Source organism: Eptesicus fuscus, chromosome 12, assembly GCF_027574615.1.
Source record: "Eptesicus fuscus isolate TK198812 chromosome 12, DD_ASM_mEF_20220401, whole genome shotgun sequence".
In the NCBI taxonomy this organism is placed as follows: domain Eukaryota; kingdom Metazoa; phylum Chordata; class Mammalia; order Chiroptera; family Vespertilionidae; genus Eptesicus; species Eptesicus fuscus.
The window spans coordinates 11353626-11379564 of record NC_072484.1 but is presented as its reverse complement, the minus strand read 5'-3'; the positions used below and the strand labels follow the sequence as shown (position 1 = coordinate 11379564).

Genomic DNA, 25939 nt, shown 5'->3' with positions numbered 1-25939 from the left:
TTGAGAAAAATGGTCAGCTTTTCTAAAAAGTCAACTTTAAATCTTCTTAAATATTTATTTAGAATCTTTTTTTCTTCATTCCATAAAAGAATTTAAAAGTAGTAAATACTAGTTTAAGCTTGTATCTTTAATAAGCACATGTGAGAAAAATGACCTGGTGATTCTTAAAATGTTTGAAAATCCCTCTCTCTACATCTATCTTGATTTGTAAACTACTGAGACTTGCAGACTTTTTGAATGATGTAGTCCTGGATGCATTCAAACTCATAATGGTCAAGAGGTTTTCATTGAGAAAGACGTTTGACTTAAAGTGAGAGTCAAAATTGAAGCTTTTGAAGATAAATATGTACTAAGCCACCTATATAAAGATTTTAATCACATGTTGTGAGTAGTTTATAAAACTGGGAGCCTTAATTGTCATCAGGGAATCAGAAGCTCATTAATTTGTATGTAGAATATTTGCATTTGGAATGGAATATACATTTCTCTAATCAAAGGATTCGTGCTTTCATGAAAGTAAAGGAAACTGACTCATTCATGTAGAGAGAAGAGGGAAGGCCCTACCTTTCTCTATGCTTTTCTTAGAAAACTAGGAAATAAGAAATGGTTCTATTTTATCTACAAATCCATCTATCTGGTCATGGACATGGATTTTTATGTTACTTGCTCATGGATACTTTGTTTTTAGGTTGAAGATGAACCAAATAAAATTTGTGAAACTGACCGAGTAGCCATTAAAGCCAACATAGTTCACTTGATGCTTAGCAGCCCGGAGCAAATTCAGAAGCAGGTAATGTAAGGCCCTGTTGTTTTTAGGTAGACTTGTCTGTAGAGCTTTTGTCTAATTAATCTTTTCCCTCCTCTTCTCAGTTAAGCGATGCCATTAGCATAATTGGTAGAGAAGATTTCCCTCAGAAATGGCCCGACTTGTTGACAGAAATGGTGAATCGCTTTCAGAGTGGCGATTTTCATGTTATTAATGGAGTCCTTCGTACAGCACATTCTTTATTTAAAAGGTATTGACATAAAAACTCACACATTTAAAATACTTTTTTTTTCATATGTTTTTGCTTGAGTAAGCAGTTCATATTTCTGTCACTATTGTCATTCCTTTGAATATAATAATTCTGGAATAAGAGCATAAGCCTCAATTCACTAGAATGTTTCTTCTTAGGTAGGATGTTTATTTCATACTAGAGGCCCGGTGCACGAAATTCGTGCAGTGTTGGGAGGGGTGTCCTTCAGCCCAGCCTGCACCCTCCAATCTGGGACCCCTTGGGGGTTGTCGGACAGGGATTGGGCCTAAACCAGCAGTTGGACATCCCTCTCACAATCCGAGACTGCTGGCTCCTAACTGCTCGCCTGCCTGCCAGCCTGATCACCCCCTAACTGCTCCCTTGCCGGCCTGATTGCTCCCAACTGCCTTCCCCTGCAGGCCTGATCCCCCCAACCGCCCTCCCCTGCAGGCCTGGTCCCCCCCTGCTGGCCTGGTTGCCCCTAACTGCCCTCCCCTGCTGGCCTGATCACCCACAACTACCCTCCCTTGCCGGCCATCTTGTGGCAGCCATCTTTGACCACACGGGGGTGGCCATCTTGTGCGATGGTGTGAGGGTCAATTTGCATATCATTTCTTTATTATATAGGATTGCCCTATCTGTAAAATACTTTGTCTCCTTAAACTGTGCTTGATTCCTTTAAAAAGAATTTCAGAAAATTAGATTTTTCTCTGATCTATTCTTAAGGAACCAGTCAGTAAGCAGAAACTTATAAGTTGCCTATTTCATCTTAATTTTCTAGATACCGCCATGAATTTAAGTCAAACGAGTTATGGACTGAAATTAAACTTGTTCTGGATGCCTTTGCTTTGCCTTTGACTAATCTATTTAAGGTATGGAATAATATAATTACTTAATATTTATTGCTTAAATATTTAATCCCAGCCTAGTGCAAAGCTCATTTCATAAAGGCGTACAATACACTAACACTGTGTTCCTAAATTCCTTTCCAAGGCCACCATCGAACTCTGTAGTACCCATGCAAATGATGCCTCTGCCCTGAGAATTCTCTTTTCTTCCCTGATATTGATCTCAAAACTGTTCTACAGTTTAAATTTTCAGGTAAGTTTTCTTTTATTTCTTGTTTTTGATTCTTATTCTTTGTTGAAAAAATATGCAACTTTCCATTTGATGAAGACCTCTTTGCCAGCATTGATTTTTCTGAAAGTAAAGAAATTAGTTTTTTTACTCCCTCCATTCTTTGTCTACAAATAGTCATTGTTGTGGAGAACCATCCTCTACTTTAGTGGTGGGGAATGTCCAGCCCATATGCCATATAAGGCCCGAGGAATCATCTGGTCTGGCCCTCCCAAGGCATTAGAGGCTAGTTAATTAAATGTTTGACCAAATATAGCAGCCTGGTTTAAGTTGATAATTTTGTATGGCCCGCGAATGCTGTTAGGAATATTCAAAAGGCCCTTGGCAGAAAAAAGGTTCCCCACCCCTTCTCTACTCTTTTATTGAAGACTATGAGATCACATTCTCAGGCCTTCCTCTTGTTCATTTAAGTGGGTCTTAGCACTGGGGGAGCCTGTTTTGTTTAGAGATCTATGGCTAGCTTATACAAAAAGGCTCTCATTGGAAACATCTGGGGGAGACATGGCGAAGAACCAGTGTTTAGAAGGTATAAGAAGCAGTGTTATTTCAGAGGAAACACAGCCACAATTTTATAGTAGAAAATGCCCATATCCCTGTTGCTACTGAGATAGTGGCCTCCAGTCATTCTTTCTGTTCTTGACTCATTTCTTTAAGATTCTGGGCTCCAGGAACCAAAAGGGGATCTTAATGGTACAGATTACTATACTGAGAAAGGCTAGAGGAAGGATCTGGCCTTTTCATTGATCCTAGCCAGGGCCAAGGACAGGGACTTAATCCTTACAGGATGACTCACAGTGGTAGGGAAAGCATTCCACCAAAGGATTGGATAGAGTAGGAGTTGAACAGCTCAGAATGCCATAATCACATCAGTGGTCAGCTGGATAGCAGTTTGAGAAAGTTAATTAAAGGATGCCACTGTTTTTGCTTATACCTTTTGTCTTTTTTTTTTTTTTCCCTCGCACCTACCTCACTTATATCTTGTTTTGAATTCTGGTTCCTGGAAGTCAGGTAGAATAAGATTCTTATTAGGCATAGTCAGGGACACCGAAGGCATAATGTTACCCTTGGGGAATTTATCAACCTCATTAATGCAGTACTGTTACATAGGAAACCATTAATTGCATAAGACAGTAAGTCTGAATTGGTGGTCATCTTACACTAAATGCAATAGTTCAGAAAGGAAAAGGGATATATTGGTAAGCACTGAGTTTAATAAGGAAAGGCTTCATTCATACAGTCTTAGCTGGACCTGGAAGGAATAAGTTGATTTAAATTAAATTGGGGCAGGAAACCAAGACAGCATTATTTGTGGTTGAAAGTGTGTATAAACAGAGACAGAAGTCAGAATGGTTTATTCAGCTGCCAGATCTAATTAGAACAGAGAATTCTTGTCAAAATAGATAATGGTTGGCTTAGGCTAAGAAGTGTGGACTTGGAGTCTGTAGGCACGTGGAAAACATTTGGAGTGTGTGCAGGGGGAACTTGAGTAGATAGCATACTTATTATTTTTAAAATATGTTTTTATTGATTTGTTTTTAGAGCGAGAGGGGGAGAGATAGAAACGTTGATCAGCTGCCACCCTGACATATGCCTAGACTGGGAATTGAACCAGTGACCTCTTAGTGCATGGAATAACGCTTAATTCACTGAGCCACACTGGCCGGGCAATATGCTACTTATTTTAATTAAAAGTCTCAAGTCTGCATTTATTCTTTAGGATCTCCCTGAATTTTTTGAAGATAATATGGAAACTTGGATGAACAATTTTCATACTCTCTTGACATTAGATAATAAACTTCTACAAACTGATGTAAGTATTGTTTAAAATATTTCCCAAGTAACTTTTTGTTAAAATTAAGAATTATTTGGAATATAATCATATATATCAATTGAGTACCCTCTGAGAAGCTTGGAGGGTAGTTAGACTTCAGAAAATGAAATAAAGTTATTTGAGAACATTTGGCATTCTAGTTCCTTAAAAATTATTTACTCTTGCATTGTTAATAGCTAGAATTCCAAGAACACAAATAATTTAATTATGTGGGATGTTTCATATTTGGTTACGTGTAGTGTACAGAATCAATTACTCTTATTGTGGACCTGGCTTAGGTCACCATGTATAGATTAGGCTATTTTATTGCATTGAAATAAGGCCTTAGAGTATTCACAGTGTGAACATTTATGAAATAGAAAATTATTTGTCACTGAAGATATTAAGAAAACATAAAACTTAGACCTCTGTAATAATATTCTCTTTTAAAAAGTCAAACAGTGTAGGAAATAGGGTACATGAAGAAAGTGTGTAATGTATAAGTTTCCAATCTGGGCTCTGTAATACGTGCTTTTCAGTGCATAGCATTTATTCTGTTACTCATTTGCTTCTTTACTAATGTATTTATGATCTCCCCCTTCCCCAAGAAACAACAAAAGCATAAAAAAGCAAAATCTTAAAATATTTCACCAAATAAAAGAAAAATTGGAATTAGTAATTCAAGTCAATTTTTGAGAGTGGGCTGCAGAGGGAGAGTCATTAGTATGAGTTTACAGCAAATTTTGTCTAAGGTTCATAATAATAAAAGGCCAAGAGGCATCATGACCAAAACGACCAAACGACGGGTCACCATGAGGGGAACCCCCCTTCCCCACCCTCCCGCCTGGATTGGGGGCATGGCCAGCTTTCCAACCGCCGGCGGCCCCTAGCTCAGGCTGACCCAGCACCCCAGCGGGGACCTCTGCCACGATTGGGGGAATGGCTGGCCTTCAAAACGGACCCTAACAGGAGGGAGGAGGGAGCCCCATTCCTTGCAGAATCGCCCGTTGGTCAGCTTACTATCGGCCTGCCAGCCAGGAATCCCACTCACCTGCACCCCGGACCCATTATAAAGGCCAAACTTCTCATTATTGATGAATGCACCATGGTATCCAGTCATGCTATAAATGCCATAGACAGATTACTAAGAGAAATTAAGAATTTGAATGTTGCATTTGGTGGGAAAGTTCTCCTTCTCAGAGGGGATTTTCTACTGTCTCAGTGTTGTGCCGCATGCTATGCGATCAGCCATAATACAGATGAGTTTAAAGTACTGTAATGTTTGGAGATGTTTCAGAAAGTTGTCTCTTAAAACAAATATGAAATCAGAGGATTCTGCATACAGTGAATGGTTAGTAAAACTTGGAGATGGCAAACTTGATAGCAGTTTTCATTTAGGAATGGATATTATTGAAATCCCCTGTGAAATTATTTGTAATGGATCTATTATTAAAGCTACCTTTGGAAATACTATATCTATATATAATATTAAAAATATATCTAGCCCTAACCGGTTTGGTTCAGTGGATAGAGCATCGGCCTGAGGACTGAAGGGTCCCAGGTTCGATTTCGGTCAAGGGCATGTACCTTGGTTGCGGGCACATCCCCAGTAGGGGGTGTGCAGGAGGCAGCCAATTGATGTTTCTAACTATCCCTCTCCCTTCCTCTCTGTAAAAAAATCAATTAAATATATTTTTAAAAATATATACCTACACGTGCGATTCTTTGTCCAACAAATGAGCACATTCAAAAATTAAATGAAGAAATTTTGGATATACTCGATGGAGATTTTCACACATATTTGAGTGATGATTCCATTGATTCAAAAGATGATGCTGAAAAGGAAAATTTTCCCATCGAATTTCTTAATAGTATTACTCCTTTGGGAATGCTATGTCATAAATTAAAATTGAAAGTGGGTACAATCATTATGCTACGGAGAAATCTTAACCCTTTGCACTCGCTTGCTTTTTTCTTGATTCCTGCTACCGATGCTAACCGTGTCGAGTCACACTCGACATCCGAGTGCAAAAGGTTAATAGTAAATGGGGTCTTTGTAATGGTACTAGATTTATTATCAAAAGATTGTGACCTAACATAATTGAAGCTGAAGTATTAACTGGATCTGCAGAAGGAGAGGTGGTTCTGATTCCAAGAATTGATTTGTCCACATCTGACATTGGCCTTCCATTTAAATTAATTCAAAGACAGTTTCCCATGATGCCAGCATTTGTGATGACTATTAATAAATCACAAGGACAAACTCTAGACAGAGTAGGACTATTCCTACCTGAACCTGTTTTCGCACATGGTCAGTTATATGTTGCTTTCTCGTGAGTTTGAAGAGCTTGTGACCTTAAAATTGTAAATACTTCATCACAAGGGAAATTAGTCAAGCACTCTGAAAGTGTTTTCACTCTTAATGTGGTATACAGGGAGATATTGAATAAGTTTAATCAATTTATCAGTCATTGTATCAGTGTTGTTTTTACATCATGTTTTTGTTTTTATATCATGTTTTTGTTGTTTTCATATCATGTTTTTGTTGTTTTTATGTCATGTCTTTGTTGTTATATCATGTTGTGATTGTTTATTAATAAATTTATATATTATTTTCGTATACATTTTACTAATTTTCTCTCATTTCTAACACTTCTTCTATTATAGAGAAAGGGCAAATAGCAATATTAAAATATTTCCTCTAATTAATTCCCTTTTAATGTGCACAAATTTCGTGCCCCGGGTCACTAGTTACTAAATAAAAAGCAACAAAAAAGGATTTGGTTCCCATAAAATAATTCTGTCAGTCCACCAGGAAAAGACCCTTTCTCATAGATTCTTACAGAGAGTTGTGTGCCATGTACTACCTTGTCGTCTTTGTAGCAGCCCGTTTTTATGCCTTAAGAAATGAGCTGTTTGGCACATAGTATAGCTCAAAAGATTTTTGTGAATTGCTGTTATAGTTGAGAGTATTATATAAACCACTGTTATTGTTTAGATTGGGATTGGCAGGCTTTTCCTGTAAAGGCCCAGATTGTAAATATTTTTATCTTTGTGGGCTGTACAGTCTCTGTTCCAACACCTCACCTCTGCAGTTGTAGTTGAACACAGCCAAAGGCAATACTAGAAATTGTATAAATGAGGAAAAGGAATGAGCATGACTTTTTCAATAAAACTTAGCTTATAAAAATAGGCAGCAGACCTACAGGCTCTGCTTGAATTTGCTGACCCTTGATTTAGATTGTTGTTTTATATTTTATAATCAAAATATTATTTGAGAATCCTATAGCATTACCTTTTTGGGGGGTTGGACACATCTTAACATTTGAAATGAGAACCTTTTGGGAGACAGTAAGACAATACAATAACCATGTTATAAAGGAAAGTGTGATATAATCTTTATCATTCAGGTTTCTGTAGGAATATGTTATTTTCAGTTTGGTATGTAAATATTTTATAATTTAGCAACCAGAAGAAAAGGCTTTATTTAACTTGAAAACTTTTGAGAGCTGTTCTCAGTGATTAATAAATGAGCATTTCATCTTTCATTTATTTGAAATACTAGGTCAGTAAATTGACAGTGGCTTTGGATTTAAATTTTTAAAGAGTTCAGGCATTACAGCTACTCTATTTATGGTAGCATTAAAGTTGTATGTTTGAGTTTTCTGGTTTCTCTTATGTGAGGATGAAGAGGAAGCAGGTTTATTGGAGCTCCTAAAATCCCAGATTTGTGATAATGCTGCACTGTATGCACAAAAGTATGATGAAGAATTTCAACGGTACCTGCCTCGTTTTGTCACAGCCATCTGGAATTTACTAGTTACTACAGGTCAAGAGGTCAAATATGACTTGGTAAGATGACGTTGCAGAAAAATAATTAAGAAGTCCCCCTTCCAACTTCCCCAAGAAATAAATGGTTCAGTTTCGCTTTTAAAAATATGCTTACTTTTGTGTTTTATTCCAGTTGGTAAGTAATGCAATTCAATTTCTGGCTTCAGTTTGTGAGAGACCTCACTATAAGAATCTGTTTGAGGACCAGAACACGCTGACAAGTATCTGTGAAAAGGTTATTGTGCCTAACATGGAATTTAGAGGTAATTATAGCGAAGTGTAAAGCTTTTTTAGGAGATCAAAAACTTGATTTTTTAAAGTGTGTGTTAGTATATGTTCAGTAAGTCTTTTCCCTGTTGATTATTATAACATATTCTAATTTTTTTTATTGCTAAATAAGACTTTTTGTAGATCATTTATTGCCCATTTTGTAAACCAGGACAAAGTGTGGTCAGTATAAAAGGCATTTGTGAAATGAATGCTGCTGTGATGAACTTTGTTGTATGCTGTGGAGGTTTTTTCATAGAAATATTGAATGAAACTTTATTGAGAAGAAAGTAAACTGTCCAGGATCTCAACTTATGGAAATAATTTGGTTTTGTTTGATTTTAGTATTTCACCAAGGCAAATAACTGTTTTCCAACAGTTGACTTGAGATTAGAAGTGATTGATAACTTTTAAATATAGTGAAAGCCCACTTAGTTTGTGCTTAAGGTTCAGATAGTCCTAAGAGACTGATTGTATACAGAATGTCTTTTTCTAGTTGGGAAAAGCAAGTAGTAAATGTGGTAGGAATTGTGTTCTATATCAGAGCAGTCATTACATTAGTGGTTTTCAATTATCTGGAACAAAATAAGGAAATAAAGGACAATATAATGTGAGATTTTCTTTCCTTTTGTGTTTTTCTAAAACGATGTATTTATTTAAAGAACAGAGCTTTATTCTGATGTTGTCCTACGTTTTCGGTGTTGAAATTATTTTTGTGAAATAATGGTGATTATAGTTGTTAGCTTGTTGTTGTTTTTAATGTCCTTATCTGGCAAAATAAAAATTGGCACCCCCTAGATTGGTTTCCAACACTCATTTTTGAAAGTTGATGGTAAAGTCCAGTTATGGCGACACTGTCACATTAGAACAAGTGAGCTGGTATCACGTCTGTGTGAATGATCCATTACCTAACCTTTCACGGTAGCATTTGCTGCTCTAAGTAATGAATAGTAATATATGAAGTAGTTATGTGTTGGGAAAGAACAGTTTGCTGTAAAATATGTCAATTCTACACACTTTTCGTCATGCTCAGCTGTAAAAGTATAGTGATTGCCATGTCTTTTGAGGGGTTTTCTTTTGAGTACAGAAATGTCATCTGTCTTTGTAGCTGCTGATGAAGAAGCCTTTGAAGATAATTCTGAGGAGTACATAAGAAGAGATTTGGAAGGATCTGGTATGTATTTTGGTTTTTAACAGCCTTGGCAAGCCAGTTTTAAAGTGGCTCTTTTTTTCTGGTAAATATGGAAGAGGGAGTTAAAACTAGTGTGTCATTTCAACTGGCTTTCGTCGGAGAACTACTTTCTTTAACTCCTACACCTTAAAAAGCAGCTCTTATGTGATCTATATCAGTTAAATCATTTGTCTTCTCTGTTTTATGTACTTAGTATAGTTTATCATACTACTATGACCTTTTTAGTTTTCATCCTCATTTTGTGTTTGTGGTTTTTTTTGTGTGTGAAAACAATGTTCATTGTTTATGTTGCTGATGGCTGTCAGCAGCTTTCTTCATAAACTTGATCAGTTGGTTGGTGGTTGTTTCTTATGATGTAATTCTCTTTGATTTTATAGATATTGATACTAGACGAAGGGCTGCTTGTGATCTAGTACGAGGATTATGCAAGTTTTTTGAGGGACCGGTGACAGGAATCTTCTCCGGTTATGTTAATTCCATGCTGCAGGAATATGCAAAAAATCCATCTGTCAACTGGAAACACAAAGATGCAGCCATTTACCTAGTGACATCTTTGGCATCAAAAGCCCAGACACAGAAGGTGAACCTTTCAATATAGCTTTCTTTCTAAATCAGACGTGTTGGTGACCACAGAAGTAAAAGGGAAGTAATATATTTTTGATGACGCATATTTCTCTCTGTAGTTCTGATTAGAATTAATGTGGTTTCCAAAGAGGACTTTATGTTGATGTATTAAGCACTTAAGTTTCTTATAGACCAAAATGTTCACAGATGCCACACTTGTTCCTTTAGCTGAGACTCAGTGTTTGTTAATTTAAGGAAATTTCTTTATTATATATTAAAAAATCATTAAAAAATATTTTGATTGATTGCAGAGAGGAAGGGAGAGGGGGAGAGAGAGAGAAAAAAAAAAAATCAAAGAAAGAGAGAATCATTGATCAGCTGCCTCCTGCACGCTCCACACTGGGGATCAAGCCCACAACCTGGGCATGTGACCTGACCAGGAATCAAATCGTGACTTCCTGGTTCATAGGTCAGTTCTCAACCACTGAGTTACACTGGCTGAGCTAGTCTTGTTTTGTTTTTAAGCAGTTTGTGTTTTGAAGTTTTTATTTTCCTTTTTTTTTTTTTATCCTCACCTGAGGATATCTTTCCATTGATTTTTCTTTTTTCTTTTAGAGGGTAGAAGGGAGGGGGAGAGACAGACAGGGAGAAATATCGAGGTGACAGAGACACATCGAGTGGTTGCCTCCTGTATGTGCCCCAACTGGGGCTGGGAATCATGCATGCAGTAGAGGTATGTGCTCTTGACCTGAATTGAACCCGGGACCCTTCTGTCCGCGGGCGACACTCTATCCACTGAGCCAAGTTGGCCAGGGCTCATTTCCATTTTTTAACCTGGTTTTCTAAAGTTATCTAAATGTCCAATGTGGTAGATATATACAGGTATTTCATGTTATTTTACCCTGTTACAAATTCGTTTTTCAGCATGGAATTACACAAGCAAATGAGCTTGTAAACCTGACAGAGTTCTTTGTGAATCACATTCTCCCTGATTTAAAATCAGCTAATGGTGAGTTTTGTAAAAAATTATTTATACAACTGAACAACACCATACCTGCAGTATTTATTTGCAATTTTTAAAAATTGATTTGAGAGAGAGAAAAAAACACCAACTTGTTGTTCCACTTATTTATGCATCATTGGTTGCTTCTTGTATGTGCCTTGACTAGATATTGAACCTGCAACCTTGGCATAGTGGGATGATGCTCTAATCAACTTGAGCTACCAAAATAAGTAGCATTATGGCAAAAGTCATAATAAGGGCTCTATATCACTATAGTACTCCAAACATTGGCTCTTGTGCTTGTTGCAGGTGTTTTTTTTATTGAATAAAATCTCGAATGATCCTCCAGATTTTGCTCAGGTGAAATTAACTGTTTATAAAGAAAATATTGGCTTATGTAGAAGGAAAATAGGAATAAGTAAGATTGTATCTTAGCTTTTTGTTATCCTGGTATACAGTCTAGGAATTATACTTTAGTTTTCTTCTTGTTTGAAAAACTCTTAAAAATCAAAGTAAATTTAAAGTATATGAAACTAATAAATATTACGGATAACTTCTTATGTTGATGAAATTATATTTATTAAGATACATAGATATTCCCTTTTTGAAAACTTTGTATGGAAAATTTAAATACATTAAAAGGTAGGGAGAGTCTTGTAATGAACTTCCATATTAATATCATCTAGTTTTAAGAATTTTTAACAATTGATTAGTATTCTCTCCCTTTTACTAATTATTTTCCCACCACTAGAGCAATTTAAGAGAAACATGCTCTTGGTTCACAATAGCTTCAATTCTGGGAAGAAGATGATAGATATATGGTCACTAGTCATGGTCCCAAATCATGTTTATTCAGTTACATAAGTAATACATGTTAATTTGTAATGAAACTTAAAGGTAAAGGGGAAAATTAAATTATTTTATTATCTTACTAGAATTAATAGCTACATAGTAGATTAGTATAGAGTTAACTAAGCTTGAATTACTTAACAGTTTGGTTACCAAAACCATGTTTTAAAAATCTGATAATGTTTTCACCAGTTTGGGAAAAATAGTCCTTAGCATTCTAATAACTATGATTTTTTTTTTTAAATAGTGAATGAATTTCCTGTCCTTAAAGCTGATGGTATCAAATACATTATGATTTTTAGGAATCAGGTAAGTTGCTTTTCACTTATATTATGTACCACTTAATCCTTTGGGCCGGGGGCAAGAATTTGTCGTAGTTACACTTCATTTCATTTCATTAGGACATAACGCCATGTCTGGTTGTCTGCTTTTAGTAATGGTTGAGTGATCAGTGGATTCAAGTAAAGAGAAACTTTCCACCATTGACTTACGTTTTGAGATACACTTCCCTTAAATGTCTCCATTTAAAAATGTACACTCAAATGGTTTGGTTTTATTAAATATTTTTATTGATTTCAGAGAGGAAGGGAGAGGGAAGAGAGTGGTAGAAATATCAATGATGTGAGAGAATCATTGATTAACTGCCTCCTGCAGGCCCCCTAGTGGGGGTCGAGCCCACAACCCAGGCATGTGCCCTTGACTGGAATCGAACCTGGGACCCTTCAGTCTGCAGGCCAAAGCTCTATCCACTGAGCCAAACCAGCTAGGGCTCAAATGGTTTTTAATATAATCATTCTTTTGTTCAACCACCACCATGTTCTCATAGATAATTACCAATTTGTTTGGGAAGAGCAGGATAAATGTTTGTTGGTTTGCCTTCTTTATCAATTTTTAGAGTAACGAGACAGTGCCTTACCAATCTCCAAAGGTGTGACAAATGAGGGTATTTTGATGCCCTAGTTCCGTGGTCAGCAAACTGCGGCTCGAGAGCCACATGCGGCTCTTTGGCCCCTTGAGTGTGGCTCTTCCACAAAATACCATGGCCTGGGCGAGTCTATTTTGAAGAAGTGGCGTTAGAAGAAGTTTAAGTTTAAAAAATTTGGCTCTCAAAAGAAATTTCAATCGTTGTACTGTTGATATTTGGCTCTGTTGACTAATGAGTTTGCCGACCACTGCCCTAGTTGTTGCATCTTTGGCCAGTGGGGACCCATTATAGATTCCTGTGCCCTCTTGACATATACTTAGTAGCCTTTAATGGCCTCTTTCATACATGACAAAATATTCCAGGCTCATTTGGTACATTTCCTGCTACAGATCTCAGGTGCCTCTTTGATGATGCGAAATGTTATTTGAAAGACGGTAATCTAAGTGCTAGAGATACTGCTAATGAATTACCATTAGTTCTAAGCTTTTTTCACAGGAGAGAGGAAATAAATAACAATACCAGTATTATTATTACTAAAGTAATACTGCTGAATGCAGTTTGATTTCTTTGTGGTTTTTATATGTACTTAAAAAATACTGTCTTTAAAGCAACTTGAAATTATTCTTTGTGCATTTTTGCCATAACTTGATAAACAATTAGGTTAATTTCATTGTGTGTTTTTGTTTTTGTTTTGGGTGGTCATGCCTCTGAAGTAGGACAGTATACAGTAAGGTACATTCAGAAAGGTGTAGCTTTCATCCCTATTCCCTCCCTCTTCTAGTGGTTAGCCAGGTTTTTTCTTACCGAGTTTTGGTTTGATTTATTTATTTGTTTATGTTTGTTTGTTTATGTATTGTTAACCCTCACCTGGGGATATTTTTTTCCCCTCCATTGATTTAAAAAAAAAATACATTTTTATTTATTTCAGAGAGGAAGGGAGAGGGAGAGAGATAGAAACATCAATGATGAGACAATCATTGATTGGCTGCTCCTGCAGACCCACACTGGGGATCAAGCTGGCAACCTGGGTATGTGCCCTGACCGGAAATCAAACTGTGATCTCCTGGTTCATAGGTCAACACTCAACCACTAAGTCATGCCCGCCGGGCTCCCCATTGTTGTTTTTTTAAAAAATATGGAACACTTCACAAATTTGCTTGTCATCCCTGCACAGGGGCCATGCTAATCTTCTCTTTATCGTTCCAATTTTAGTATATGTGCTGCTGAAGCGAGCACTCCCAATTGATGTTTAAAGTGAGTGGAAGGGAGGGAGGAGAGAGAGAGAGAGAGAGAGAGAGAGAGAGAGAGAGGAGAGAGAGAGAGATCTGAGTGAGAGACACATCCTGCACGCGCCCCAACCAGGGTGTGGATTGAGCCTGCAACAGAGGTACGTGTCCTTGACCTTAATCAAATTGGCGACCCTCTAGTCCATGGCTGACACTCTAACCACTGAATAGAACCTGCAAGGGCTCATTATTTATTTTTAAAAAATATAACCTAATACTTATCCTATGTATATTTATATTTCTTCTCCTTTTACACAAAAGAGCATACTAAGTAAACTTTTTCTACCTTGCATTTTTCAGTTAAAAAATCCTGGGTGTCATTCTATAATAGTATTTATAGATTTCTCTCTTTTGTTTTTAATACCTGTAGTATTCCATTGGGTGGTCTGCCCATGGTTTACTCAGCCAGTTCCCCCATGGATAAATATTGGGTTTTTTTTCTACCTTTTGCTATTTTAAATAATACTTGTTTATCTCACTTAGTGCTTTTGCCTTTGTAACTTTGTGATAGATTCCTAGAAGTAGGATTGCTAGATTAGAGGGTAAACACACATGTAATTTTGTTAGATCTTGTCAGATTTGCCTCTGTAGGGGTTGATTGTATCATGCTGCATTATTTTATAAATTGTATGAGTGCTGATTTTCCCAATAGAGTATGTTGTAATTTTGCCAATGTCATAGATATGAAATGGTATCTTATTGCAGTATTAATAATGCATTTCTCAGTTTGAATTTGATTGCATACCTTTTCATTTAATGGGCCATTGCAATGTATTTTCTGTGAATTATTTAGTCATACTTTGCCCATATTTCTGATTGTTCTTAATATTTAGACAACGTAGTTTTCTTATTTTTTTTTTAACAAAAATTATTTAAAGGAACTATCAAGTGCAGGGTGCTTTTATCATAACCGACAAAACATTCATCTAATTTTAATTATTCTTAGATATGATCATTTTTATTTATTCCACTGGACCAATAAACATTAAAAGTTAGTCCAACTAGAACACAGAGACTCTGGGTCACCCCCTCAAGTCATTGACTCAGTCTTTTGGTCACAACCCTTGTTAAATTTCACCACAATAGCTCATTGAACATGTTCAAAGTCAACAACAGAAAAACACTCTTAACATTTTTCATTGATTGATTTATATATTTTCCAAACAGTTTGGACTCTGAATAAGGATTTGTGGATCCTGAAGTATTTAATTTTACAACCATAAATCCCCTTTATAAAATTTTATCATTCCCCATTTTGCTGTAATGCCCAGGCTCCAGCCCAGAAGTAGCACTTTGCATCAGAGGAAGGAAACAATAAAAGAAATTCCACCAGTCATGCCGGTCAGTGAGCTGACACCCCCAAGAGGGGAGGACTCCAGTAGCCCATTGTTCCCTCAGTGGTTCTCAGTTCCTCACTCCTCTCTTTTTTGTTTCAATTGAAACATAATTTATATATATTATAAACATACAAGTTTTAGGTATATAGCATAATGATTTTATGCTTGTATGAACAGTTGACCCTTGAACAACACTTGTTATTTTTTGGCTTTGATAATAGTTCTTCTAACAAGTGTCAGGTGATCGATAGTTCATTGTGGGGAGTTTTTTGTATGTGGTTTTTTATTTTAATCCTCACCTGAGGATATGTTTCTATTGATTTTATGGGGAGAGAGAAAGAAACATCGATCGGTTGCCTCCTTTATGCACCCCAACCAGAGCCAAACCTGAAGACTTGGCATGTGCCCTGACAGGAATTGAACCAACTTTTTGGTTCATGGGACAACACTCCAACAAACTGAACTACACTGGCCAGGGCTGCCCATTTCCTGATTGGATTGTTGTTGTTTTTTGCTGTTGAGTTATATGATCCTTCTGACTCTTAGCACTTTACATCACTCTATTTTAGTGAGATAAAAAATAAAGCATGCAAAGTCATCTTATTCTCCTACACCTCTGACAAATTACAATGTGGCTATCTTGCAAATTATTTTAAACTAGAGGCCCGGTTCACGAAATTCATGCGGGGGTGGAGGGGTCCCTCAGCCCAGCCTGCACTCTCTCCAATCCAGGACCTCTCGGGGGATGTCCGACTGCCGGTTTAGGCCTGACTGCCGGTTTAGGCCCGATCCTGGGGACCGGGCCTAAACCGGCAGTCGGATATCCCTCTCACAGTCTGGGACCACTGGCTCCTACCTGCTCACCTGTCTGCCTGCCTGGTCACCCCTAACTGGGCCCCCCTTCCCCCACTGGCCTAGTCACCCCCAACTGCCCCTCTTGCCGGCCTGATCGCCCCCAACTGCCCCACCCACTGGCCTGGTCATCCCTCACTGCCCCCCTCTGCCGGCCTGGTAACCCCTCACTGCTTACTACCCCTCCCCCTCCTGCCAGCCTTTTTGCCCCCAACTGCCTCCCCTGCTGGCCTGGTCACCCCATGTAGCCTGCTGCTCGGTCCTTTGGTCGTCCCTCACTAACCCTCCTTCCGGCCTGGTCGCCACACGCAGCCTGCTGCTCTGTCCTGCTGCTCTGTCGCCCCTCACTAACTCCCCTGTGGGCCTAGTCGCCCCACACAGCCTGTTCGGTTGTCCATTTGGTTGTGATGGTCTCTTAGGCTTTAATATATATAGATACGCAAGCAAGAATAGAAACCAAAACAGGGTGAGGTAAAGGTAGGTTTATAGTTATCTGTATGGAAAATAAGGTTACATGCAACCTTGTGAAGCTGTTCCATTTTAAATTAATAAATAATAATACAAGAATAAACTCTGTTTTGTGTACTCACAATTGTAAACCTGTTTTTGCCTCAACCTGTATAATGATGCATAACCACCACAAATCTTTTTTTTTAATTTAATAAATCTTTATTGTTCATATTATTACAATTGTTCCTCTTTTTTCCCCCACAGCTCCCCTCCACCTGGTTCCCATCCCACCCTCTGCCCTTACCCCCCTCCCCCCGTCCTCATCCGTAGGTGTACGATTTTTGTCCAGTCTCTTCCCGCACTCCCACACCCCTTTCCCCCTGAGAATTGTCAGTCCACTCCCTTTCTATGCCCCTGATTCTATTATATTCACCAGTTTATTCTGTTCATCAGATTTTTTATTCACTTGATTTTTAGATTCACTTGTTGATAGATATGTATTTGTTGTTCATATTTTTATCTTTACCATTTTCTTCTTCTTCCTCTTCTTAAAGAATACCTTTCAGCATTTCATATAATCCTGGTTTGGTGGTGATGAACTCCTTTAGCTTTTTCTTATCTGTGAAGCTCTTTATCTGCCCTTCAATTCTGAATGATAGCTTTGCTGGGTAGAGTAATCTTGGTTGTAGGTTCTTGCTATTCATCACTTTGAATATTTCTTGCCACTCCCGTCTTGCCTGCATAGTTTCTGTTGAGAAATCAGCTGATAGTCGTATGGGTGTTCCCTTGTAGGTAACTAACTGTTTTTCTCTTGCTGCTTTTAAGATTCTCTCTTTGTCTTTTGCTCTTGGCATTTTAATTATGATGTGTCTTGGTGTGGTCCTCTTTGGATTCCTTTTGTTTGGGGATCTCTGCGCTTCCTGCACTTGTAAGTCTATTTCTTTCACCAGGTGGGGGAAGTTTTCAGTCATTATTTCTTCAAATAGGTTTTCAGTATCTTGCTCTCTCTCTTCTTCTGGCACCCCCATAATTTGGATGTTGGTACGCTTGAAGTTGTCCCAGAGGCTCCTTACACTATCTTCATATTTTTGGATTCTTTTTTCTTTTCTAGTTGGGTGTTTTTTGCTTCTTTGTATTTCAAATCTTTGACTTGATTCTTGCGATTCTCTAGTCTGCTGTTAGATCTCTGTATAATATTTTTTATTTCAGTCAGTGTATGCTTAATTTCTAGTTGGTCCTTTTTCATATCCTTGAGGTTCTTGCTAAATTTATCGGCCTTTTCTAGAAAATTTTTGAAAAACCTTATAACCGAAGTTTTGAACTCTATATTCAGTCGTTTGCTTTCTTCCATTTCTTTCATTTGTGACCTGTTTCTTTGTCTCCGCATTTTGGCTGCTTCCCTGAGTTGATAGAGTGGGTTTGTGTGCTAGGTGTCCTATAGGGCCCAGTGGCTCAGTCTCCCCAGTTACCTGAGGTGGACACTCTTGGTGCACCCCTTTGTGGGCTGTGTGCACAGTCTTGTTGTAGTTAACCTTTTGCACTCGGATGTCAAGATTAAAATTACTCTTTGAATGTATCAATAATTTGAAATGTTAAAAAATCCAAATAAATAAGTTTGTATGAAAAGAAACTCCAGTTTTTTATTCTACTGCCGCGCTTTGTAAAATCTGGGGTATTTAAAAAATTAAATCCCGAGTAGAATAAAGGAATTGAGAAAAAAGCAAGCGAGTTCAAAGGGTTAAGCCTTGATTGTTGTTGGTATCACTGGGAGGAATTTACTTCCAGGCCAATTGGCTGTGAGGATCAGCTGTGTCTCCGCTGGGAGAACTGTGCTAGAGACACCTTTATGAGAAGACTTGCAAAAGCCTCAGTGCTCAGCTTGGATGGGGCGGACTCTCAGGGCAGAGCAGATAGCATTGGTTTCCCATCAGCCCTGCCCTAAGAGGCCCCTGTGTCTCAGTGTCCCGTGGTAATCACTGCAAGCATCTCTGAGAGAAAGCCGCCCTTGAGTTCCGTCCGCTGCCAGACAGTCCAGTTTCTCCCTGAGTGAGTCTGGGTCCCCAGAGTCTCGCCTGGAACTGGAGTTCAGTGCAGTCGGGAGCTTTTGTCTCCCTCCTGCTTGAGAAAGCCAGCCACGTACTCAGTTGCCCACCCTCTCCGCGCACTTGCCTCGGTACCTCTGCCTTCCACAGTTCCTCTGATTCTCAGTGTGCTTTTCTCTTTCCTGACAGTCCAGTTTCTCCCCGTATGAGTCTGGGTCCCCAGAGTCTCGCCCGGAACTGGAGTTCAGTGCAGTCGGGAGCTTTTGTCTCCCTCCCGCTTTTCAAAGCCAGCCACGCACTCAGTTGCCAGCCCTCCCTGCGCGCGTGTCTCCGTACCTCTGCCTCCTGCAGATCCTCTGAGTCTCAGTGTGCTTTTCTCTTTCCTTCTAGTTGTAGAATTTCCACTCAGCCAGCCTTCCTGTGGTTCTGGATGATGTTCGTTTTGTCTTTTAGTTGTAATTTTGAAATTGTTGTGCGAGGCAGTAGTTTAGGTGTTTACCTATGCCACCATCTTGGTTTCTCTAGCATGACCACCACAAATCTTAACTCCATGCTATAATTACTTAAATGTATATATATATCTGATTTGTATTCTCCTTCTCCCAGAGATAATTGCTGTAATGAATTAAATGTGTTTTATACCCATTATTATTATTATAAGTGTTTATTTATGGTTGTATACTATATATTTGTTTCCATAAAAATTCTATAGTTCCCTATAGGTTTAAAAATTTTAATTATATGTAACTAATATTGGTATTGGCCCACACATCTTGTTTTTGTGTGCTTAACATTGTTTTAGAGAGTTATTCATTCATTAGATGTGTTAGAGTTCATTTTTAATAGCTGTGTAGTATTCCATTGTAAGAATATGCCATAGTTTCTTTCCTGTGGATGATTCTTTATTTTCCTGATTCATAATTTTTGTGTGTCTTTGGCAAGTATTTACCAAGGTTACATGCAACCTTAAGAGGCTCTTCTGTTTTAGAGGCTAGTGAATGAATAATATAACATTTTAGAGGCTTTTAATGAAGATTAGTATTATTTTTGTTGCCCTCCCCCCCCCCCCCTTTTTTAAGAGAAAATAAGGCACAAAGCTTGAATGACTTTTCCAAGAAATGGCTGCAAGGGTAAAAGTATATTTCTTAAGATTAATGAAATCTTAGTCTGCTTCTCCATGATACTATTTTATGGTATGCAAGATTTTACCCTAATCATAGTTTTTATGCTTAGAGAAAGAAAATTGGAAAAGAGAATGTGAATTGAACCATTGTGTTGTGGTAGAAGTTTTGGTTTCTCCATCGTATCATTTCCCATTGTAACAGTTGAAAGAACACTTTTTAGATTCAGCAAGTCCTTTTCTTCCCGTTTTTTACTTAAAGATAGCATCGTTGAGTTAGAGCATGCATATTATTGTATTTTTCAGGTACCAAAAGAACAGCTTTTGATCTCTGTTCCTCTCTTGATTAATTATCTTCAAGCTGAAAGTATTGTTGTTCATACTTACGCAGCACATGCTCTTGAGAGGCTGTTCACTATGAGGGGGCCTAACCACGCCACTCTGTAAGTATTGGGTTCTAAGCAATTTATATTTCTTCATCTTGGGGTGGGGTGGGTCAGAGATAGCTCTGAATGAATTCAAAATTTCACTAAGATTCAGAAAAATAATGTGTACTTTTTACTCATTTATACTGTCTCAATCCAAAAGGATCTGAGGCAGCAATGCCAGAATAGATATATTATGATAATCAAGTTGAGTAGAGGAAGTAGCAGCAAAGGAAAGTAGCTGGGTGCATTTAATAAACAGAAATGTGGTCAGGATCCTGTACAGTAGTTAAAGAAACTGTTGATTTTATGTGTAGTCTCCTAGCAACCAAGTGAAAGAGGGAAACTTGATGAGTTAAAATTTCCACAATGTCCATGGGTTTAAACAGTTACTCAGAAGGCATCTCAGAAGTGGGCCTTCATGGAGGGAGTATGTGTAGTAGTCGTGTTCTTAGCAGCATCATGCAGTGTAGTTACTGTCAGCTGGCTGTGTTTACTCAGTGCTGAGATATGACACAGCTGAGTGAAAAGAATTTTCTATGGTTCAAGATAGTAGCTTTTCTGGTCCAATCCAAGGATAAAATGTAGAACAGCAGCATGTCTTTCAGGCCGTTCTTCAACAATGTTATTTCTTAAAGTGAGCTGTGGGTAAGAGATGGAAAACAATTTTAGGTTTTCTTCATCAAGAACTTGAAATGCAGATATTCTCAGAGACTAAGTAAGGGTTGAAAGAAGATTTTTGTGTGAGTCAAGCCAGTATCTCTTCAGGACCGGAATTTATGCAGAAAACAGTTCTGAATCAGCTCCATCTCCAGGAAGAATAAGTGACAGTTCCCTGAGGGTCTGAGTCCTGTCCTTGATGGTGATATGAACCACGGATGACCTTAACAGCTTCAGATGATGTTGGGTTTGCTTGGGTTTTGGCTCGTTTGACTGATTGGTATCAGATGTGCCTTAGGAATTTAACATTTGCACATATAAAAAATTATTTTCCTAAGCTGTCAGTGGTGGGAGATGGCTCACTTTTATGCCAAGAAGTGTGATGTAGTAGTTGCCAAGGATAATCCAGAGTGACAAGCTCAAGAGTTGGTAGTGACTGAAAGCTGTTTTTTCATCTATAGCTTTACAGCTGCAGAAATCGCACCGTTTGTTGAGATTCTGCTAACAAACCTTTTCAAAGCTCTCACACTTCCTGGCTCTTCAGAAAATGAATATATTATGAAAGGTAGGCCGTTTCCCTGGTGTATAGACTATAAATATCTAATTTCTGATTATAAGAGTAAATAGTGAGTTGTATACTGTTAGCCAAGAATTAGCTAGGTTTAGGTATTTGAAAATAAAGAATATTGTTTTATTTACTATTACCAGTGATTTCAGGAAAAAGTTTTACCTTAATTTAATAGAGAATTCTTCTTATTAAAGAAAAAGTAGCAAACTCCTTTTTTTTCCTTTCCTAGATTGCTTTTTAAAAATATATATATATTTATTAATTTCAGAGAGGAAGAGTTAGAAACATCAATGATGAGAATCATTGATCTGCTGCCTACTGCATGCCCCCTACTGGGGATTGAACCCGCAACCTGGGCATGTGCCCTTGGTTGGAATCGAACCTGGGACTCTTTAGTCCGCAGGCTGACTCTCTATCCTCTGAGCCAAACCAGGGCTAGATTGAATTTCTTGAGGGCAAAGGTTAGATCAAACAACATTCAGTGATGCATGCTGTGTATTCTGGGTCTTGATGTGACACCTGACTGCACTTGGTAGACCCCACACAGATGCTGCCTTCATAGACATACTGCCGAGGATACAGGCAGCTGTAACCACCTGCCAGGTTGTCCATTATGAGAGTGTCTTGTTGACAGCTCTGACTTCAGGGGCAGTCATAGTCTTATTCACTGTTGGATTCCAAGAGACTAGCACAGTGTCAGATTCGTAGGAAATGTTTTTCAAAGAAACTGATGCCTGTCCTGGGTAAGGACCCCTGGGGTGTGTACACATTTGTACATGTGTTTACCTGTATGTGTTTTTAGCACTGGACTTCTCCCAACAATGATAGGTAATGACTGCTGGCCTTTGTTGCTGTGTTCTTCTGATATGCAAGAGCACCCAGGAAATACTGAGATATGAGTGAATGAAAGGTTTGTGTGTCAGCCCAGAGGAGCGACACTGGTCCTCCTCTAACCCTAGGAACCTACCTCAGGGACAGGCTTTCTCTAGGAAATGGGTCTAAGCCGAGGTGAGGGATCGGTAGCAGTTAGCTAGTAGGAGGGTGAGTTTGGCTCGGGTAAAGGAAACATCTTTGCAAAGTTTAGGAGGCAAGGGATTATAACTTTCTACCCTGTGTGTCTGGCATATAGTAAGTGCTCTACTTAGGGAACATCTATTCTGTTTGTGCAAAAATGGCTATCATACATTTTTAGCTTAATGTGTTTATCTCCCATGATAAATGTTTTTAGGCATCTTAATGAGCAATATATTTGCAATATGGACCCTCCATAGCTTCATCTGTATATTCAGATTTTTCTTATGCTCCTAATCTCCCTTTTAGGGGGATGAGCAGGTGCAATCATGTTTCCAGTAGGCCAGGACTAAATGCTTTCTGCCACTAATTTCTAAGGGAGAGAAACTTGGAATACTACTACTACTACTCCATCCTTCTCTTTGTATCTTTAGTCACTTCATTATTTTTTTATTGTCTCTTTTTTTTAATTATTTAAGCCTTATGCCCTCTGGAAATACTCAATATTTCCCAGGTAACTTTTGTTGCCAGTCCCTGGCCTAATTTTAAAAGGAAGGGAAATTTAGATTTTAAATATAGAGAGCTATCTGGGGGTTGTCTAAGGGTCTTAAAATGTCAGATGATGAGTTCCCCAACCACTATTTTGTTCTGAAGTTTAAACTATTTGTTTTTGCTGTTTTTATATTTTACAGCTATCATGAGAAGTTTTTCCCTCCTACAAGAAGCCATAATCCCTTATATCCCTACTCTCATCACTCAGCTTACCCAGAAGCTATTAGCTGTTAGTAAGGTAACAGAACCACTTCTGAAAGTACAGCCTTTTTTTTTTAATTCATGCTATAAACTGTTTGATCATCAGTATTCCCTGGCAATAGGTCAGACTTAAGGAAAAGTTCTTTGAATTCTTCTTGACCCAACAGTTAATGTGCATTTCTGAAAGTGTGGGGATGACATTAGATTGCAGACATGGCAGCACTCACCTTTAAGTATAGGCTCAAAAACTTTAAAACGTTTTTATTCTCATTTAAAAAGTAACATGTTAAAGAAAATTGAGAAAGTATAGATAATCTGAAACCTTAGGAAAGTAAGCTTTGTACCAGGTGGACACAAAAGAGGCTATTAACTCCTCCTTTGATCAGAAATTTTACAGATATTTGATTCATTCTTATTCCTAATAATTGTATGAAAAGGAGATAAATTTATGGGAAGTATGAGAGGGATTTTGGAGAACAGTGATGATTTTTTCACTGAGGTCTGGGTAAGGGTTTTGGACTACTTTGGGCCTTGGGGAATTTCGAGAAGGGAAGCAGGGTCCCATCCTTTGTGTGCCCCTGCTCCCTTCACACATCTTCTGAGGTCATCAGCTTTATGTAGTAGCCTTCCAAGAAAACTGCTAATATGAAGGGTTATCACTGTAGATACAGGCATCAAAGCCTATGGAGGTTAAGGTTTGTCTAAGGTCCCACACAAGGCTATTGGCAGAGCCAGGACTTAATGTCCCTGTCATTTCTTCAGCCACTACTTAGAAAAGTTCCTACAGCCGGGCAGCTGAGGCTTGTGTTGTCACCTCCCTGTGACTCTGAAACTTTTTAGTAATAGTATTTAAAAAAATAATCCCAACAGATATTAGCAAGTATTGTTTTTTCTGAATTTTAAAGTGAATGTAAAATTTTAACATATATGCAGGCTTTTTAGTGTATTTGGTACTTTTTCTTAATACTGACTTTTTAAAAAAGATGGCATCTCTTGTAATGTGTTTTAGAAAGTTAGGTGTGTTTTCTTCTAAATGACATTTAATATAGTCACTTGGGTTATTAGAATAATAAGCCTTTTTTTAAAATTTCAGAATCCAAGCAAACCTCACTTTAATCACTATATGTTTGAAGCAATATGTTTATCCATAAGAATAACGTGCAAAGCCAACCCTGCTGCTGTTGTAAATTTTGAAGAGGCTTTGTTTCTGGTGTTCACTGAAATTTTACAGAATGATGTACAAGGTAAGTTAAAGGGAGTTGTTTTCTTAATTGAATAAAATTATTAAAGTGGTTATGAACACAGTGTTCCTAACAATGTGAACCTTCTGTGTCAGAGCCATTGGTTATGAAGCTGACAGCTGTTCTTTTCCTCAACAGAGTTTATTCCGTATGTCTTTCAAGTGATGTCTCTGCTTCTGGAAACACACAAAAATGATATCCCGTCTTCCTATATGGCCTTATTCCCTCACCTCCTCCAGCCGGTGCTGTGGGAGAGAACAGGAAACATCCCTGCTCTAGTGAGGCTTCTCCAGGCATTCCTAGAACGCGGTTCAAATACAATAGCAAATGCTGCAGCTGACAAAATAGTGAGTCAGATTTATTTTGATGTAAAGGTAATTTTCTAAGGTAGCTGAGAGGAACTAGGGATGGCAGACTTTTAAAGTCTTTACTTAAATTTAGTAAAAAGGGAAGTAATTAGTAGGAAATATTAATGTATATTTTATTAGAATTAGGTATCCTTTAGTTATTGCCATGGTGGAAAATAAAAAAATAATAGTCACATAGGTTAAGGTTAATTTCAAGAATGTAAAACTAAGGGCTTGTTGAGGTGGGATTATTTTTTTCTACACTTCAGACATAGAACTAAAGTGAAAATGCAAATTAGATTATTACAGTGTGCTCTTTTCCAAGATATATCACCTGCTTAACTTTTAGAATAATTAAGCCTTGCCACTTTAACTAATTGTTATTTGCTCTGTTTTGTTGTAGCCTGGGTTATTAGGTGTTTTTCAGAAGCTCATTGCATCCAAAGCCAATGACCACCAAGGTTTTTATCTTCTAAACAGTATAATAGAGCACATGCCTCCGTGAGTATGAAATATAATCTCGTACATTATAGGATTCTGTTAGGTACTCAGAAAAATGCTGCATTTACATGGTTGCTTTTATTCATTTCTTTAGTGAGTCAGTTGACCAATACAGGAAGCAAATCTTCATTCTATTATTCCAGAGACTTCAAAATTCCAAAACAACAAAGTTTATCAAGAGTAAGTAAAATAATTTCAGTGTTCCTGCAGAAATAATGAAGGAAAGTAGCTTAAGACCCTTAGACGTTATAGTTACATACCAATGTTTTTATTAGTTATAAACATTACATATAAAATACTTTAAGATGTTTGCATTTCTCAAACATTAAATCATTTTCAAATATATTGTGTTCCAAACGTTAGTTTATAAATTTAAATATCAAAATATTTTAAATAGAAATAAAACAATATAAATCAGAGACTACATGTAGACTTTTTTGCTTGTACAATAAATTCTGTATGTTAAATTGTATTAAAAGGGAAGTATTGATGCTAAAGTTAGTCATTGGGTTTGTGTTTTTTTTAATGATAAATATTTCATCTGGTAAACTACTAAATCACTTGTGTAATGCAGTGAGTCCTATGTATTGATAAGTCTGCATTTCCTTTCAATAGGTTTCTTAGTCTTTATTAATTTGTATTGCATAAAATATGGGGCGCTGGCACTACAAGAAATATTTGATGGAATACAACCAAAGTAAGTTTGTTTTTATTTATTATTATATTTTAGTTAGAGAGAAACATCAATTTGT

At 37.7% G+C, this 25939-nt stretch overlaps 1 protein-coding gene and 1 non-coding gene across 2 annotated transcripts in view; one reads left to right on the top strand and one right to left on the bottom strand.

Annotated features, from left to right (window-relative positions):
* Window positions 1-25939, top strand: part of CSE1L (chromosome segregation 1 like) — a 52971-nt gene that overhangs the window by 23322 nt on the left and 3710 nt on the right. The window contains exons 4-22 of the mRNA XM_054724089.1: window positions 689-790; window positions 871-1016; window positions 1798-1888; window positions 2010-2117; window positions 3871-3963; window positions 7648-7815; window positions 7928-8057; window positions 9170-9235; window positions 9631-9833; window positions 10742-10826; window positions 11917-11978; window positions 19988-20124; window positions 21228-21331; window positions 23038-23135; window positions 24192-24342; window positions 24478-24686; window positions 25090-25187; window positions 25282-25367; window positions 25803-25884. Coding sequence (XP_054580064.1) covers window positions 689-790; window positions 871-1016; window positions 1798-1888; window positions 2010-2117; window positions 3871-3963; window positions 7648-7815; window positions 7928-8057; window positions 9170-9235; window positions 9631-9833; window positions 10742-10826; window positions 11917-11978; window positions 19988-20124; window positions 21228-21331; window positions 23038-23135; window positions 24192-24342; window positions 24478-24686; window positions 25090-25187; window positions 25282-25367; window positions 25803-25884 — 2219 coding nt within the window. The remainder of the gene's footprint in view (window positions 1-688; window positions 791-870; window positions 1017-1797; window positions 1889-2009; window positions 2118-3870; window positions 3964-7647; window positions 7816-7927; window positions 8058-9169; window positions 9236-9630; window positions 9834-10741; window positions 10827-11916; window positions 11979-19987; window positions 20125-21227; window positions 21332-23037; window positions 23136-24191; window positions 24343-24477; window positions 24687-25089; window positions 25188-25281; window positions 25368-25802; window positions 25885-25939) is intronic.
* On the bottom strand, window positions 13724-13830 carry LOC114231448 (U6 spliceosomal RNA). The gene has a single exon (XR_003617408.2). It is a non-coding gene; the product is annotated as a U6 spliceosomal RNA (small nuclear RNA).